This window comes from Oratosquilla oratoria, chromosome 26 (assembly GCF_046742065.1).
Source record: "Oratosquilla oratoria isolate Oo_2021 chromosome 26, ASM4674206v1, whole genome shotgun sequence".
NCBI lineage: Eukaryota > Metazoa > Arthropoda > Malacostraca > Stomatopoda > Squillidae > Oratosquilla > Oratosquilla oratoria.
The window spans coordinates 22,671,275-22,689,725 of NC_134802.1; the positions used below are offsets into that span (position 1 = coordinate 22,671,275).

At 41.7% G+C, this 18,451-nt stretch overlaps 1 protein-coding gene across 2 annotated transcripts in view; it reads left to right on the top strand.

The window, feature by feature from the left end:
* LOC143039415 (NECAP-like protein CG9132) overlaps positions 1 to 2,110 on the top strand; it is a 41,604-nt gene extending 39,494 nt beyond the window's left edge. For both annotated transcript variants that reach the window (XM_076209423.1, XM_076209422.1), the window contains one exon: positions 163 to 2,110. In XM_076209423.1, coding sequence (XP_076065538.1) covers positions 163 to 220 — 58 coding nt within the window. In that variant the 3' untranslated portion in view covers positions 221 to 2,110. The remainder of the gene's footprint in view (positions 1 to 162) is intronic.
* Positions 2,111 to 18,451: the final 16,341 nt, after the last annotated feature.

Consider the following 18,451-nt stretch of genomic DNA (forward strand, 5'->3'; position numbering starts at 1 on the left):
TGTTCCAGTCGGTGAAACTTGAGTCAACAAATGTCCTGATGACCTCGTTATGCCCTTCCTTTATCAGTGTTCTTCTTTTTCTTCTTGGTCTTTTTCTTTTCCTCCTCCTCCATATTACAGTGAGAAGTTTAATGTGTTTTCTTTCTTCTTTTAATGGACCAGACCTCAGCCAAGTACTGATGCTGCCAATGGTAGTGGTAGTGGTTGGGTCACGTTTTAATGGGACCATACCTGACCACCAACCACCATATGCTCTTGTCAGCGCACCAGCTATACTTAATAGAGTGGATTCTTAGGATGAAGTAAGGTATTAATCGTAAGCTAAGGGAAGTTATATAGACCCTAAGTATTTGAATATATAAATATATATATATAAATATATATTTTTTGTTGAAGTTACATTGGAGATGTGTGAAGGCAGTAGATATGGTTTCCTTTTATTCCACTTGGGCGGTGACTAAAGGGCATGATAAAGTTTGGCTCTCATTCCACATGAATTTCCTAAATTGTTAAGGACTTCTAAACTAAGATTGATTGTCTCTCTGTGTACTAAACTGTATACTGATATAATCATAATGGAAAGCAATCATGGTTATTGCGAGAGATTCTGCAATATTCTAGGATAGCAAAGTTAAAGATGTTTTGATATTGTGATGTAATAAGAAGTTTTGAGTTGTTTGTTGTTGGGCTTTGTTCATGGCCATTTGTAATTGAAGATTTATATGAAAGAAATATGAAATATTTAGTGTTTTTTGGTATACCTATTCTTGTACTCTGAAAGGGGTTTCCAAAATTAAGTTTACTCTGTTTATTGTGAACATATAAAACCATTGAAAAAATCTTAAATTTTAGTTATTTCCCTTTAAAGCTATTGTTACTGTTTAGATATGGGTCATACATGTATTTCATTGGACTAAATTTTATGGTTCCTTGTATCTGTATTCATTGTGACAAAATTAAAAACTAAAATAGACTACATATCACTTTTTTTTTTTTTTTTTTTTTTTTTTTTTTTTTTTTATATAAATTTATTAGACATTGGAAGGAGAATTTGTTTATTTTTCAAATTACTTCTATCTATTGCATGGTAGCTGTTCATTATTAATATGAAGTGGAAATAGAGTACTGGTAATTGGAGTTATGATATCCACCGTGTAATAAGATGTCTAGAGAGACCTAGCCTGTGTAGTTTGCATTTCTCTTATATAGATTCAGATTGTCCCAAGTATAATGCTTTGACAGAAGGGTCGGAGCCAAAGAACTTCTCTGGATCTGGTTCTAGTAGGTGTCTTTCAAGTTATTTCTATGTCAGTAGTTAATGTAGGTGTTCCATGATGAAGGAACCTAACAACAGCAGAAGACACAGATTGTTGTATTAACACCAATATGAATATCTAAAATGTTGAAGAAATAGAATATGCAACTGACCTACTGTTTAATAGAAGTATCAATACTGATGTGTTTAGAGGTTATTGAAGCAATGTTTCGTGGCTGTGTGTATCAAGAAAGAATAGTGGCACACATTCCTTAGGTATTGGTTGTGTTCTATGGTATACCATGACTTTGTTGCTCTGACTTAATACAGAGCTTTTTATGTTCTTCCTCAGCATGGAAATTTTTACCAAAAGATATAGCTATTTCATTTGATAGTATGAACTTTGTATGCTTGACTTATTCTGCAATATATTTGTTATACTGAAGAGGTGTTGAAACACATTGATGATTTAAGTTCGAGTAGGTTGGGCTTCCCTATGCAACAGTTTGAAGTTATATGTGCTGGAACAACCACATTTATTTTATAATTATTATGACATGTCTTGATGTCTGTTTTCAAATGTATAGGAGAACTTATTTTTGAGGCAGGCCTATTTTAAAATTTTTAGGGAAAAACAACATTAGACAGTTTTGTCAAGGTTGCAGTCAAGTTTGCATATATTGCAATATATTTTCCAGTTCTTTAAAGCATGAATATTGACAATTTTTCATTTTTACAAAAGAATGAGTTTACACAGTGATTGCATAATAGAAAGTATGCTATGAAACGTGAATATTGTAAGTGCAGAATATTTGTATGGTTGAATTGTGTTTACATGATAAATTGTTGAAAGTATTTTTATTTCATTCCAGCCCTCATAATCCTTAAGCATTTTACATGGTGGGTGTCTACATTTAAATATTCCTTTTTCCATTTTATACTTTTCATTCTTTAAAACTTTGCTGCATACTCCAGCCAACCATGAATCAAAGAAACACCCAATAATGAAATTGAATGGCCAAACTCTTCCATTGGTAAAGAACAAAAAAATTCCAGGACTGAATTTTAATACTCGTATGACCTTCAGTCCATAGATCTGATAATGAATACATATACCAAGGGCTTTTTCCTCACTAGGCTGGATAGTGTGAAAAAAAGGTGAGGAGGAGGGTAAGAGTGGAAAAGGTTTGGGAGATAGGGTTGATGAGAGAATATTGAGATTGTTTGGACACATGGAAAGAATGAGTGAAGAAAGATTGGTGAAAGAGAGTGTGGAGGGCAGAGGTGGATGGAGTGAACAGGAGGGGGCAAACAAGGATGAGATGGATGGATGGGGGTAAAAGGGGCATTAAGAAACACTGGGATGTCTGTTGAAGAAGAAAGGGAGAAGACAGAATATAGGAGTGAGTGGAGAATGGTTGTGTATGGATGATGCTGTGATGTATGGAAAGGAGTGGGTGGGGGATCAGGGGTTAGGTAGTTATGTATGAATATTTTGATGCTGCCTGAAGGGATATATCCCTCTTTTTTCTGCATGAGGGTATGGAAAGGGGGGTTGCTGATTAAATTAAGGCCTTGCTGTGGATGTGCTGTGTCTTGCTGCATTGCTTCTGACCCAGGGCAATAGGCGAGATGTAGGGATGACCCATCACCCTGGAAGAGCCAAGAAAAGATAGAGGGAAGGGTGGTGAATGGGAGTGTGGGGATGAAATGTATGGGAGTGGATTTTTGCCTTTTGACTTAGGGCACCTCCCTTGTAAGAAGGTGTATGCCCTTGTATGTATGTACAAGGGAGGTAGCCAAAGATCAAAATGAATAATTCCACTCCCACCCATTTCATCCCCACCCCCTTTACTCCCATTTACTACCCCTTCCTCCCTTTTTTCTTGGTTCCTCATGGATAATGGGTCATCCCTGCATCTTGCCCATTGCCCTGGGTCATAAACAATGCAGTGAGACACAGCATATCCACAGCAAGGCCACTTCATCTAATTGGTGATCCTCCTCTCCATCCTCTCGTTCAGAAAAAGAGGAGACATGGAGAAATCCCTTGAGGCTGCATCAAGATATCATTCATACATAACCACTCTTCCATGTATCATAGATCCATGCACAACCATTTTCTACTCTCCTACTTTCTATCTTCTCCCTTCCTCAACAGGCATTTCCCTCTTTTTAAATGCCCTATTTACCCCATCCATCCATCTCATCCTTGGTCGGCTCCTCCTGTTCACTTCATCCATGTCTGCCTTCCACTTTTTTTTTACTGATCTTCATTTATTCTTTCATGTGTCCAAACCATCCCAATACTCTTTCATCAATCCTATCTCCCAACTCCTTTTCCACCCCTGCTCTCCTTCCTTGTTTCTCACTCCAGCCTAGTAACCCTTACCATACTTCTCAGACATTTCATCTCAAACACATTAAACTCTTCCTCTCTTATGTTCCATGTTTCTGCTTCATACAGTGCTGTCAGCACAATCCCCCCTTCAGTCTTCTCATAGCATCCATTCCCAAATGTCTATTTCTCATTACACTTTTTAATCCCCCAAGGTTTACTTGCTCTCTTCCCACTACATGTGACCTTATGTAAAGCTATCCAGTTCCTTCAGCCTCTCTCCCTTAATACTCGCTTCCAATTTGCTGCCATCCTACTTCTCCCCTTGTACATCTCTTCATCTTGCTTTTACCCACATTTATCTTCAACTTCCTCCTTTTGCACACCTTCCCAAACTTCATCACTAATCTCCTTAATCCCTCCTCTGATCCTGCTACCAATGCAAAGCTGTCAGCAAAAAACTGGCTTGTCTCCCATTGTTCTCCATTTTCTTTAACTACCATCTCCAAAGCACTGCTTTACCTTTGCATTTACCTCCTGCACCACTCTATCCATGTACACATTGAACAGCCATTGTTGACATGACACATCCCTGACGAAGTCCCACCTTTACTTCAAACCACTCGCTCTCTCCATTGCTAATTCTAACACAAGCTCTACTACTCTCATAAAAACTCTTGACTGCTCTTAACTGCTCTCTTCCTATCCTGCATATCTGCAATACCTCCCACAGTGTCTTCCAGTCTACCTTGTCATAAGCCTTTTCCAAATCCATAAAGGCCCAAAGAACATCCTTACCCTTTGCTAAAGCTCTCGCACATCTTACCACAAAAATCTGATCCACACAACCCCTACCTTTCCTACACTCATACTGTTCTTCACCAATTACTCCCTCTGTTCCTCTCCTAATCCTCTCAATCAAAACCCTCCCATAAGCCTTCCCAATTACACTCAACAAACTGATCCCTCTGAAACTACTGTACTCACATTTGTTTCTTTTTCCCTTTTAAAGCAGAACTATACAGGCAGTCCTCTGGCACTCTACCCTCTTTTAGACAAACATTAAACAACCTCACCAGCCAGTCCACCATCACTGTACCTCCCTTTTTAGACACTGTACATGACACCCATCTAACCTAGGTGCTTTGCCAGCTGTCATCATTTTAATAGCTTCTTTATTTCTCCTCATTTTCCTCCTCCATCACTGTCATTTCCTTTGCATCTCCCAATGCAACTACCTTTCCCTCCCTACCTCCTTCACATTTAGCAACTGCTTAAAATACTCTAACCATCTTCCTTTTACCGCCACCTCTTCCATTATCATCTGTCCATCTGCACCTTTTACTTTTTCTTCTCTACTTGATTCGTCTCCCCTTCCTCTCTTAAAAAATTAATACTCTATATAAAATCAGTAGAAAGGACAGGCTTTGGACATCAGAAGTAAACTCTAATCACACTACAAATAGTTCCTGAGAACCACATTCAACTACGCTTCCACTGCACATTGCTGAATCCTCTCTTCCCCAAGAGGACAAAGTCCACCTGGCCAGGCTGATGTGTGGCTACCATCCAGCCCTTCTAAGTTACCAGAAGAGACTGGATGACCACATCACAAATAACTATCCAAATAACTACCTACTTCACCCCTTATTGAACAACATGATATGGAAGACTGCATTGAACACAATCATGCATGCCAACAACATAATATACACTCCATAAGGAATTCTTAGTCCTGAAGTGTACCTAGCATTAATCAAGAACAACATTTGTGTGGGGCATTGTAAGATGTGCTTAGTATCCTGTGTCATGGTTGCATTTGGGGCATTATTTTTTTTTATTTTTTTTGCCAGGCCTATTCTTTGTTGATATTCTTTTTAATGCTGGATGGTGTCCTGAATATATTGTCATTGTATCACACAAAAGAAATAATGGAGAGAAGAGTACTATATTTTATGGCATTTAAATTTGCCCTACATCTTATATGTGATGTAGAGGCCTCCTGTAGGCTTTGTCTCAGATGCTTGCTACTGTAAATTGTAATCTTAACCCAGATGGCCATTGACTCAATAATAATAGTACTCAAATGACATTATTATATTTTTTTACTATATAATTTTTTTTTTGTATAGATTAGTGAAAACTATTATTATTACTGCCAAAACATACATATATACATATACCAAGGGCCTTTTCCCCTTCACAAGGGAGTTAACCAAAGTCAAATGCATAAATCCACTCCCACCCATTTCATCCCTACATACACTCCCATTCACTACCCCTCCCACTCTCTCTCTCTCTCTCTCTCTCTCTCCCTCCCTCCCCCTCCCTCCCTCCCTCCCTCCTGGATAATGGGTCATCCCTACAACTCGCCCACTACCCTGGGTCAGAACCAATGCAGCAAGACACAGCACATCCACAGCAAGGCCACATCATTTAATTGGCGACACTCTTCTCCATCCCCCTGTGCAGAAAAAGAGAAGACAGGGAGAAATTCCTCCAAAATATCACACACACTCCCCCCTACCTTCCACCATGCATCACATCACCATCCACCCACAACCACCCTCCACCAACTCCCATTCTCTGTCCTCCCTTCCTCCCTCCCCAACAGACAACCCCTCCACCCCTTCCATCTCATCCTTTGTCACCCCCTCATGTTCACTCCCTCTACCTCAGCCTTCCACACCTCTTTTACTAATCTCTCCCCACTCACCCCTTCCATGTGTCCAAAGCACCCCAACATTCATCAACCGTATTTCCCAACTCCCTTTCGATCCCCGCTCTCCTCCTCACCTTCTTGCTTCTCGCTCTAACCAGACCAGTAACCCACACTATACTTCTTGGGCATTTTATCTCAAACACATTTAAACTCTTCCTCTCTTATGTTCCATGTTTCTGCCTCATACAGTGCTATTGGCACAATCACCCCTTCATACAATCCCCTCCATTCCCAAATGTCTATTTCTCAATATAATTTCCAGTCTCCCAAGCTGCAACATACTTCTCTCAATCCACATTCCACCTCCACTCCCCCCCTGCCACACTCGCCCCCAAGTATGGAAAGTCATTCACTTCCTCCAGTCTCTCTCCCTTAACCACTTTGGTACAATGATACCTACCTAGGTGCCAAGAGGTGTGAGTAGGACATGAGGATGCTGGTGTTGGCATCTTGATTATATATATTTATTTTGCACATGAATTATCCCTGGATTCTGTGAACTGGTATGATCATGTTTTCTGTGTTTATTATTACTCAGAGAAAAATGGGAGAAAAGCCAGTTGTTGTTTGTGGACAACACTGCGCTTGTAGCAGGATCAGAGGAGAGATTGAGGAAGTTAGTGACAGAGTTTGGGAGTATGTGTGAAAAATAATTTGACGCAGCCCAAAAGGATTTCTCCCCATCTTCTTTTCTGCAAGAGAAGATGGAGAAGGGGGTTGCCAATTTAATGAAGAGGCCTTGCTGTGGATGTGCTGTGTCTTGCAACACTGCTGCTGACCCAGGGCAGTGGGCGAGATGCAGGGATGATCTGTCATCCAAGAGGTGCCAAGATAAGAGGGTGGAGGGGAGTGAAGTATGTTAGGGATGGAATGGGTGGGAGTGATTTTTATATCTTTGTTTTTTGGCTATCTCCCTTATAAAGGGGAAAAAGCCTTTGTTATATGTATGTATTATTACTCAGAGTAAAAGAGAATGAGTAATACAGGAGTGACTTTATATTTTATAATGTGAATAGTGTGATGCAAATTACATGTGGCAGCTGATGCTGTGCATGAGAATTTGAGTCGTACTGAAGTGATTAATCCTCACATCCAATTTGCTGTCATCCTCTCCCCTTGTACATCTCATCACCCCAATTTTACTCACATTTATCCTCAATCTCCTTCCTTCGCACACCCTCCCAAGCTCTGTCATCAACTTCCTTAATCCAACCTCTGATCCTGCCACAAGTGCAGTGTTGTCAGCAAACAATGGGCTTATCTCCCATTTTCCTCCATTTTCTTTAATCATCTCCAATCCCCAGTCCATTACCCTTGCATTTACCTCCTGCACCACCCCATCCATGTATAAATTGGACAGCCATGTCAACATGACACACCCCCGGCAGAGTCCCACCTTTACCTCAAACCAGTCACTCTCTCCATTTTTTATTCTAACACAGGCTCTACTACTCTCATAAAAACTCTTGACTGCTCTTAACAGCTATCCTCCCATTCCATATACAGGGTGTGGCAGAACTGATGAAGTGAAGAGTCAATCCTTGGGGGGAAGAGGGAGGTGCACGTGGTTTTGGTCTGCTTCGTAGACATCCCCATTTCAATAGCCAACATGGTATGGATGGGAGCACATTGCGGCTTTGCTGTGCACATATATTTTGAGAACAATCAACCTGTGATTATGAAGCAAAGAGCTTTTCGGTAACAGTTCAACATTCTGCCCAACAATGCTGTTCCTCAGGAAAACACAATTTGGTCCTGGGTTAGGCAGTTGGAGGCAACTGGTAATACAACTAGGTAAATACACTAAGAAGAGATACACATGGCTGATGCAGGTAGGAGAAACCTACAATTTATTGAGGTCAATCAAAGTGGCACTTACTTATATGGATGAAGAAATGATAAAGAAAATACTAACTACACTAATAAGACCAAAACTTGAGTATGCAGCATCACTATGGACACCCAGTACCAAAAAGAATATTAAGAAACTAGAAAGATTACAAAGAGCGACAACCAAACTAGCACCGACTCTCGCCGAACTAACATATGAGCAAAGACTATCCAAACTGAACCTACCAACTCTGGAACAAAGAAGAGAAAGAGGAGATTTGCTGACTATCTACAGAATAATGAAAGGAATGGAAGTTTTAGACAAAAATTACCTGTTAGTGTGGGACAATGGTAAAACGAGAGGACACGAAAAAAAACTGAAAAAAGATAGTTATAGAAAAAACTTGAAAAGGAACAGTTTCCCACACAGAGCGATTAATACATGGAACAAATTAGACAACAAAACAGTATGTGCAAACACTATACAAGATTTTAAGATAAAACTTGATGCAGAGAGATACAAAGACGGGTCACCACGAGCATAGCTCCCCTCCCATATATTACAACTAGGTAAATACCAGAAAATGTGGAGATGGTGAGAGCAGCAATCGTGCAGTTGCTGAGATGTTCTGCTCGAAGGCATGCTGTTGCTTTGGGAATCTCCAACTGCAGTTTGAGGAGGATTCTGCATATGGATTTGAATATGCATCCCTACAAAATAACGATGGCTTAAGAATTGAACCAAGCAGACTACACCAACTGCCATAATCTGTGTGAGAAACTGCTTACACAGATCACTCCTGAAGCAGCTTTCTTCAGTAGTGATGAGGCACATTTTCACCTCAGTGTGGCTGTGAATGAGCAAAATTTCCACTACTGGGCTGAAAATAACTCCTGAATTATCCAGGAAACATGGTTACATTCCCCTAAACTAATGGTGTGGTGTGCCACATCACAATTTGGCATGATAGGCCCATACTTCTTTGAGGAGGAAGGAATGACTGTGACCATGAATTCTGAACATTATGTATCAATGTTGCACAATTTTTTGCAGACCAGAATGGAAGAGACTGTTGAAGATGTGGGATTGGGGGATATGTGGTTCCAACAAGATGGAGCTACAGCTCACACAGCCCAAAATTCACTCAATGTTTTGAGAAGAATGTTTCCCAGACATCTGGTCTCTCTGAGAGGTGATTTAGGGTGACGTGCACGGTCACCTAATTTGAGCATTTGTGATTTCTTTCTTTGGGGATATCTGAGAGAAACAGTGTTTAAACATTGCCCTCACACCCTACCACAGCTAAGGGAGTAGATTATTGAAGTTGATGCCATACCCCGCAGTATGTGTGAACATGCTGTACGAAACTTCAGAGATTGACTCCAACAGTGTGTTGCTGCTAATAGCTGTCATCTTGAGGACATTATTTTCAGAGCTTAAGGATTATAAATGGTATGTACTGCTAACCCTGAGTATAATAACATTTCTTCTCTATATACCTATTACTTTTTTATAAATCCTCAGAACTGCTCAATCAGTTTTGCTGCACCCTGTATCTGCAGTACCTCCCATAGTGCCCTACTGTCTACCCTGTCTTTTCCAAATCCATAAAGGCCCAAAAAATAACCTTACCCCTTCCTAAAGCCCTCTCACATATTTGTCTTGATACAAAAATCTGACCCATGCAACCCCTACTTGTCCTAAACCCATGCTGTTCCTTACCAACTACTCCCTCTGTTACCCTCCAAATCCTCTCAATCAAAACCCTCCCACAAGCACCCCCTAACCACACTCAACAAACTGATCCTTTCGAAACTACTACACTCACACTTGTCCCTTTTCCCTTGTAAAGCAGAACCATACAGGCACTCATCCAGTCTTGTGGCACTCCACCCTCCTTTAGACAAACATCAAACAACCTCCTCAGCCAGCACGCCTTTGCTGCACCTCCCTTTTTTACACTCTACATGACACCCATCTAACCCAGGTGGCTTACTTGCTCTCATCATCTTGATAACTGCTTTCATCTCATCTTTTCTGGTTTCTCCTCCATTTTCCTCACTCATCACTGTCATTTTCTTAGCATTTCCTACTGCAACTACCTTTCCCTCCCTATCCTCCTTCGGATTTAGCAATCTCCTAAAATAATCTGCTCATCTTCCTCTTACTGCTGTCTCTCCCATTATTACCTGTCCATCTGCACCTTTTACCTGTTCTTCTCTACTTGATTTGCCTCCCCTTCCTCTCTTAATTTTCTTCCAAAACATCTTTTTACATACACATACCAATGGATTTTCCCCTTTACAAAGAAGGTAGCCAAAAACAAAGACATAAAATCCACTCCCACCTATTCCATTCCCACATACTCCACTCCCATTTACCACCCTCCATTTTATCTTGGCTCCTCTGGGATGATGGATTACCCCTGCATCTTGCCCACTGCCCTGGGTCAGAAGGAATGTAGCAAGACACAGGACATCCACAGTAGAGCCACTTCATTTAAATTGGACCCCCCACCCCCATCATCCCCTCATGCAGAAAAAAAGAAGACTGAGAAATCCCTTCAGGCTATGTCAAAATATCATTCACAAATATACTTCCTCACCCCCCCATCCCCCACCCACTCCCTTCCATGCATCACAGCATCATCTCTACACAACCATTCTCTACTCACCCCTATCTTCTGTCTTCTCCCTTCCTCAACAGGCATTCCCTTCTTTCCCAAAATTTTCTGTCATACTCTTACCCCATTTCACATGTGCTCTTCTTTTTGCCTTCTTTATCTTATGCTTTACTTCTCTTTTGTATATCTCATATGATTCTTTTGTCCTATTTTGCAACCAATCTGTGAATGTTTGTTTCTTCTCTTTTTTGTTTCATCATCCCACCACTCACTACCCTTCCATCTATTTCCTTCCATCCTCCCTATTCCACACACTATCTTTGCACACCTTGGGACACCCTCTGTGAAGCATCTCCATTCCTCCTCTACTTCTAGTTCTATTCTATCCTTCTCTCCCCCCCCACTCTTCCCTCACCTTTTTGTCTTCCTTCTCCTTTTCTATCTCATTCTTTCCTTTTCCTCCTTCTCCATCCATCTTCCACTCTCAACCTATCCCCCACCAAAAAATGATCTGATATTCCCCCACTCTCCCCATAAGAACATGTACATTGTACATCTAAAACAACCCCCCACCACTCCTCTCCCAGTTGCCACTATATAATACATTATAGACCCATCCACCACCCCTCCATCCATCCCATGTGTATCCATGCTTGACCTTCCCCCCAAACACCATGGTTGCCATCATCAACTCTCTAGACAAGTCTCCATCACCTCTCCACTACATTTTTTATTCCAGGATCTCCACACTTCCCAACCACTCTGTCTATTGGTTCATCTCCTACCCTAGCATTGAGATCTCCCAATACCACTACATTGACATTTCTCCCTAAACCCTCTATGCACTTATTTAAATTTATCCAAAAAGCCTCCCTTTCCCCTACACTCTTCTCACTACCAGGCCCATATGCACTTACAAAGAGCCACATCTCTCTTCCCAGTTTCTCCTTCATCCACATTAACCTTGAAGAAACCTCCTTCCACTCCTCCACATGCTTTCCTATCTCTTCATTTACTAGTATAGCCACCCCTTCTCTCTCTCATCCTCTCTTCACTCCTGACACCCTCCCAACTGCACTCCCAAAATCAACCTTGCCCCTTCCTTTTAACATAGTTTCACTCAATACCAACACATTCATCTTTCTTCTCACAAACATACTGCCTATCTCTTCCCTTTTACTCTCATCTGTATCACATCCATGCACATTAAATGACACAAACCTTAGGGTTCTGGTTAGAAAACTCCCAGACCCTCATATGCCTTAGCTTTTTTTAGGAATGTCCCTTTTGGGGCTACAGAGAATAGGATGCCTAGTCCTATCCCCATTCCATTTTTGTCACCTTTTACAACTCGAGTGGAAATATTCAGTGGCAGTATTCACTATCCCCTACCACAGGGTTCACCAAAAAAGGAAATGTATATCCAGAGAAGTGGTACAGGACATTATTAAGAGTGGGGGGACAGCATAATGGAGGGATAGTCAGAGTAAAATAAAGTAGCATCTTTTCTCTATGAATAGAGAATTTCTCTATCTCAGACAAAATGTGTGGCTCTGCTCCATAGGGGTGCCCCATGTAGACCCTAAAGTGTCAGCTGCATGCTACTGAGCAGATTTTAACCTCGCAATAACATGCAGCCAGTACCCCAGATGAGCAAGGCCACTTATATATATATACATATATGTAGTAATTATTACAACAAAATATCACTGACATTCATTGGTACCAGCTAATCATATTTGAATACATCTCAACACAGTCCTATCATTAGCCAGCTTGAAACTATCAGTACAGAGGAAAGAAAATGTAATTTTTGTTTTCCTGACACCATTATTTTCTTTTTATCATATCAATATTTTTCAGCCTTCAAAATAATGACAATTTATGAATTCGCCAGAGAGACTGGCACTACTGAAGATACCTCAAACTATTTATGAGGTATTCTGCATCAGGTGAGGTTTTGGATGAAACTTGTAATTGCTGGAGCCAGTTTATTAGGGAGATTATCCAAGCATGAATGTAGAATCAAAGTTGGATGGAGAACAGAAACCTGGTTACAAGGTTCAAAATTACCCTCTGGTTAAATTTAGTTAGGCTAACTTAATCTAACCAAACCTTGTCAAGTACATGCATATATATACATACATACATACATATACCAAGGCTTCTTCCCCCTTACAAGGGGGGTAGCCAAAAAGAAAAAGGCATAAAATCATTCCCACCCATTCCATCCCTGAATACACTCCACACCCCTCCACCCTCCCTCTTATCTGAGCACCTCCTGAATGATGGGTCATCCCTGCACCTTGTCCACTGCCCTGGGTCAGAAGCAGTGTCGCAAGACACAGCACATCCACAGCAAGGCCGCTTCATTAAATCGGCGACCCCCCTCTCCGTCCCCCCATTGCATAAAATGAGAGGACGGGGAGAAATCCCTTTGGGCTGCGTCAAATTTTGCTCACACATACTACCTCACACATACTACCTCACCCCCCACTTCATGCAATCACAACATCATCCATATACAACCATTCTCCATTCACCCCTGTCTTCTGTCCTCTCCCGTCCTTCCTCAACTGACATTCCCCTCTTCCCCAAAGCCCCCTTCACCCCATCCATCCACCTCATCCTAGGACGTCCCCTCATGTTCACTCCCTCCACATCTGCCTTCCACACCTCTTTTACTAGTCTTTCTTTACTCATTCTTTCCATGTGTCCAAACCATCCTAATATTCTTTCATCAACCCTATCTCCCAGCTCCTTTTCCACCCCTGTTCTCCTCCTCATTTCTCACTCTATCTAGCCTAGTAACCCCCATCGTACTTCTCAGACACCTCATCTCAAACACATTCAAACTCCTTCTCTCTTCTTCTCTTATGTTCCATGTTTCTGCCCCATACAGTGCTGTTGGCACAATCACTCCTTCATACAGTCTCCTCTTAGCATCCATTCCCAAATGTCTATTCCTCATTACACTCTTTAATCCACTAAGGCATTTACTCGCTTCTCTCAATCTACCTTTCCCTGCCACATTTGCACCCAAGTATCTAAAACTATCCACTTCCTCCAGTCGCTCTTCCTTAATGCTCACTTCCAGTCTACTGCCACTTTCACCCCTTGTACATCTCATCACCTTACTTTTACCCACATTTATCTTTAGCTTTCTTCTATCACATACTCTCCCAAACTCTGCCACCAACTTCCTCAATCCCTCCTCCGATCCTGCCACAAGCGCAGTGTCGTCCACAAACAACAGCTGGCTCACCTCCCACTTTTCTCCATTTTCTTTAACCATCTCCAATCCCTTGCCCACTACCCTTGCATTTACCTCTCGCACCACTCCATCCATGTATAAGTTGAACAGCCAGGGCGACATAACGCATCCTTGACGAAGTCCCACCTTTACCTCGAACCACTCACTCTTTCCATTTCTAATCCTGACACAAGCTCTACTACTCTCATAAAAACTCTTGACAACTCCCAGAAGCTTTCCTCCTATCCCGTATATCTGCATAACCTTCCACAGTGCCTTCCTGTCTACCCTATCATATGCCTTTTCCAGATCCATAAAAGCCCAAAAAACATCCTTCCCCTTTCCTTTAGCTTTCTCACATATCTGTCTTACCACAAAGATCTGATCTACACAACCTCTACCTGTCCTAAATCCACACTGTTCCTCACCAATTACTCCTTCTGTTCCTCTCCTAATCCTCTCAATCAAGATCCTCCCATAAGCCTTCCCAACTACACTTAACAAGCTAATCCCTCTGAAACTACTACATTCACACTTGTCCCCTTTTCCCTTGTAAAGAGGAACTATACAGGCACTCCTCCAGTCCTCCGGCACTCTACCCTCTCTCCAGCAAACATTAAATAACCTCACCAACCAGTCCACCATCACTGTACCTCCCTTTTTCAGACATTCCGCATGGCATCCATCCAGACCAGGTGCCTTACCTGCTTTCATCATCTTAACAACTGCCTTCACCTCATCCTTCCTTATTTCTCCTCACTCATCACTCATTTTCTTTGCATTTCCCACTGCAGCTATCTTTCCTTCCCTATCCTCCTTCACATTTAGCAACTCCCTAAAATATTCTGCCCATCTTCCCCTTACTGCCTTCTCTTCCATTATCATCTCTCCATCTGCACCTTTTACCTTTTCTTCTCTACTTGATTCACCTCCTCTTCCTCTCTTAATTTCTTTCCAAAACATCTTTTTATTACTTTCAAAATTTTCTGTCAAACTCTTACCCCATTTCACATCTGCTCTCCTCTTTGCAACCTTTACCTTTTGCTTTACTTCTCTTTTCTTTTCTTTGTACCTCTCATATATATATACTAAGGCCTTTTTCCACCATATAAGGGAGGTAGCCAAAGTCGAAAGGCATAATTCCACTCCCACCCATTTCGCCCCTAATTACCACCCCTCCCTTCTTCCCTCTCATCTTGGGTCCTCTTGGATGACTGGCCATCCCTGCATTTCACTCATCGTCCTGGATCAGAGGCAATGTAGCAACACACCACATCCACAGAAGTTCTGCATTCTCCCAGTCCATCAGGTGGACATGAGCCCAACAAGATTCTTAATAAATGTTTGGAAGCAGCCATCATACAAGGAACCAACACAATTGAACAAAATAGGGGCATGTTCAATATTTCACCCCCACCTAATTCCTTTAATACCCATTGCCAAAATTTTTTTAAACTATCCCTAGTTACCCTCCAAAATCCCCTTTTTTCCTCTTAAATTCATTATCCACCCTCAGTAGACAATTTCACCCTTCTTATTTTCTTCTTTCTGTTCCTCGGTTGTGAGCTAATGTCTTTCACCCAGCCAATTGTTCCATCTTATCCTTAACCTTTCCTATTCCTAGACATTTGGTCCACCTACTCCTTAACCTTTCCTAGTATTCAGTGACCCTCACCCCCATCCCCCTCCATACCTCTTTCCCTCCATTCCTGTTCCTCTATTTTAATCGCAGTTATGTGTATTATGACTATGTACTTGAAAAAGCTGTAACAAGCAAAATATCAAACTAAAGGCTCAATCCTAACATGGTGTTTATTTCAATAGACTTGTTGGCAACTGCAACTTTCATACAAATTTCTGTACAGCCATGTGGCTTTCTGGTTGACAGCAAAAATTGCCTTGGTCCAAAAAACAAAAATGACCCAAAAGAAATGTTGTAACCATTACTAACCATCACCCACCACGCACGTGATCCACATGCTTGCAACATAGCGAGACTCCCCTCTTGCTTACCTTGCATTTCCCAGAACATACATCTAACGCAGCACATTTCAAGACCAACAAGATATAGATACCCAATGTCACCAGACTAACCTATTAAAAGTCCTTTATTATAACTGCCCTATTATATTACCCATAAACTAACATATATATAATATACCTAACAACATCCACCAACTATAGGACTAACCCTCATATATAAAACTGACCCTAATGCATAGAATAGCGAGACTAACGCCTTTAGTTAAAACAACCCACTATATAACCTCTAACACCCATGTCACGAACGCCAAGAGCTGGGTAGGTGAAGAGCCTACCGGCTAGACGCCAGAGCTAGGTAGGTCAAGAACCTACTGGCTAAAGCTAGGCAGGCCGAGAGGCCATTTGTACCTTATATTTGTAACCAGATTGCCTTCATTGTTAATAAATAGAAGTAAACTCCTGTTTTGGAGTTTATCTCGCCCGCATTAAGTCCTCCTTATGTAACCACAACCTTTCACGGTTACACTAGCGGCAGCGGTGCTCCTACACCCTGAATAGAAGCACCGTCCTCCGCCACACAACCATTTATCGGTTACAATGTTACTGAGTGAAAAAAATGGTATAGTGCAAACCTACAAAACGTAACATTATGCCTACAGAGAATGACTGGTTATTTACTTACCTATCTATATACCATGGGCTTCTTCCCCTTTATAACCTGAGGTAGCCAAGTCAAAGGGATACACCCACTTGCACCTATTCCATTCCCATCCACCACCCTTATGTCTCTCTCATCTTAGCTCCTCATGAATAAAGGATCATCCCTGCCTCCTGCCTAGGTCAGATGCAATGCAGCAAGACACAGCATATCCACAGCAAGGCCACTTCCCTTAATTGGTGACCTCCCCCTCCATTTCATCATGTGGAAATTAGAGAAAAAAGGGAGAAATCCCTTTGGCCTATGTTAAAATATCATCCACACACAACCACTCCACACCCCCTCCCCCATCACTTTCTTGCTTGACAGACATAGAAAAGATGGAGAAAATCCCTTTGGCCTGCATCAGTGTATCATACACAACCATTTTCTACCTACCCCCTGCCCTCTCCCTTCCTTGCTCAACAATCTTTCCCCTCTTGCTCAAAGCCCCCTCACCTCATCCATCCATCTCATCCACAGTCATCCCCACAAGTTCACTTCATCCACCTCTGTCTTCTACACTTCTTTTGCTAATCTTTCTTCACTTATACTTTCCATGTATCCAAACCATCCCAATACATTTTCATCATCCCTATCTGCCAGCTCCTTTTCTATCCTCTCCTCTTCACTTCCTCATTTCTCACTCTATCTAACCTTGTAATCCCTATCATCTTTCTTAGACACTTCATCTCAACACATTAAAACTTCTCTTGTCTGCCCCTCTTAAATTCCAAATCTCTGCTCCATACATTGTTGTCAGCACAATCATCTCTATTTAATCTCTGCATCCATTCCCAGATGCCTGTTTCTCATGACACTTTCCAGTTCCTCAGGTCCTCAGGAGATCTACTTGCTTTTCTCTATCTACAATATAGAGAAGGCAGTGAGAGGAAGGTGGACAGAGTATTTTAGGGAGTTGCTAAATGTGAAGGAGGACTGGGAGGGAAAGGTAGTTGCAGTGGGAAGCACTAAGAAAATTAGAGTGATGAGTGAGGAAAATGGAGGAGAAATAGGGAAGGATGAAGTGAAAGCAGCCGTTAAGATGATGAGAGCAGGTAAGGCACCTGGGTTGGATGGATGCCATGCAGAATGTCTGAAGACAAGAGGTACAGTTATGGTGGACTGGCTGGTAAGGTTATTTAATGTTTGTTTAAGAGAGAGTAGAGTGACGGAGGATTGCTTGTATAGTTCCGCTTTACAAAGGAAAGGGGGACAAGTGTGAGTGTAGTAGTTACAGAGGGATCAGCTTGTTGAGTGTAGTTGGGAAGGCTTATGGAAGGGTCTTGATTGAGAGAATTAGGAGGGGAAGAGATGGAGTAATTGGTGAGGAACAGTGTGGTTTTAGGACAGGTAGGGGATGTGTAGATCAGATTTTTGTGGTAAGGCAGATATGTGAGAAAGCTATAGGAAAAGGTAAGGATGTTTTTTGGGCTTTTATGGATCTGGAAAAGGCTTACGACAGGGTAGACAGGAAGGCATTGTGGGAGGTACTGCAGATATATGGGATAGGAGGAAAGCTGTTAAGAGCAGTCAAGAGTTTTTATGAGAGTAGTAGAGCTTGCATTAGGATTAGAAATGGAGAGAGTGAATGGTTTGAGGTAAAGGTGGGACTTCGTTAGGGATGTGTTATGTCGCCCTGGCTGTTCAATCTTTACATGGATGGGGTAGTGCGAGAGGTGAATGCAAGGGTAGTGGGTCAGGGGTTGGAGATGATTAAAGAAAATGGAGAAAAGTGGGAGGTGAGCC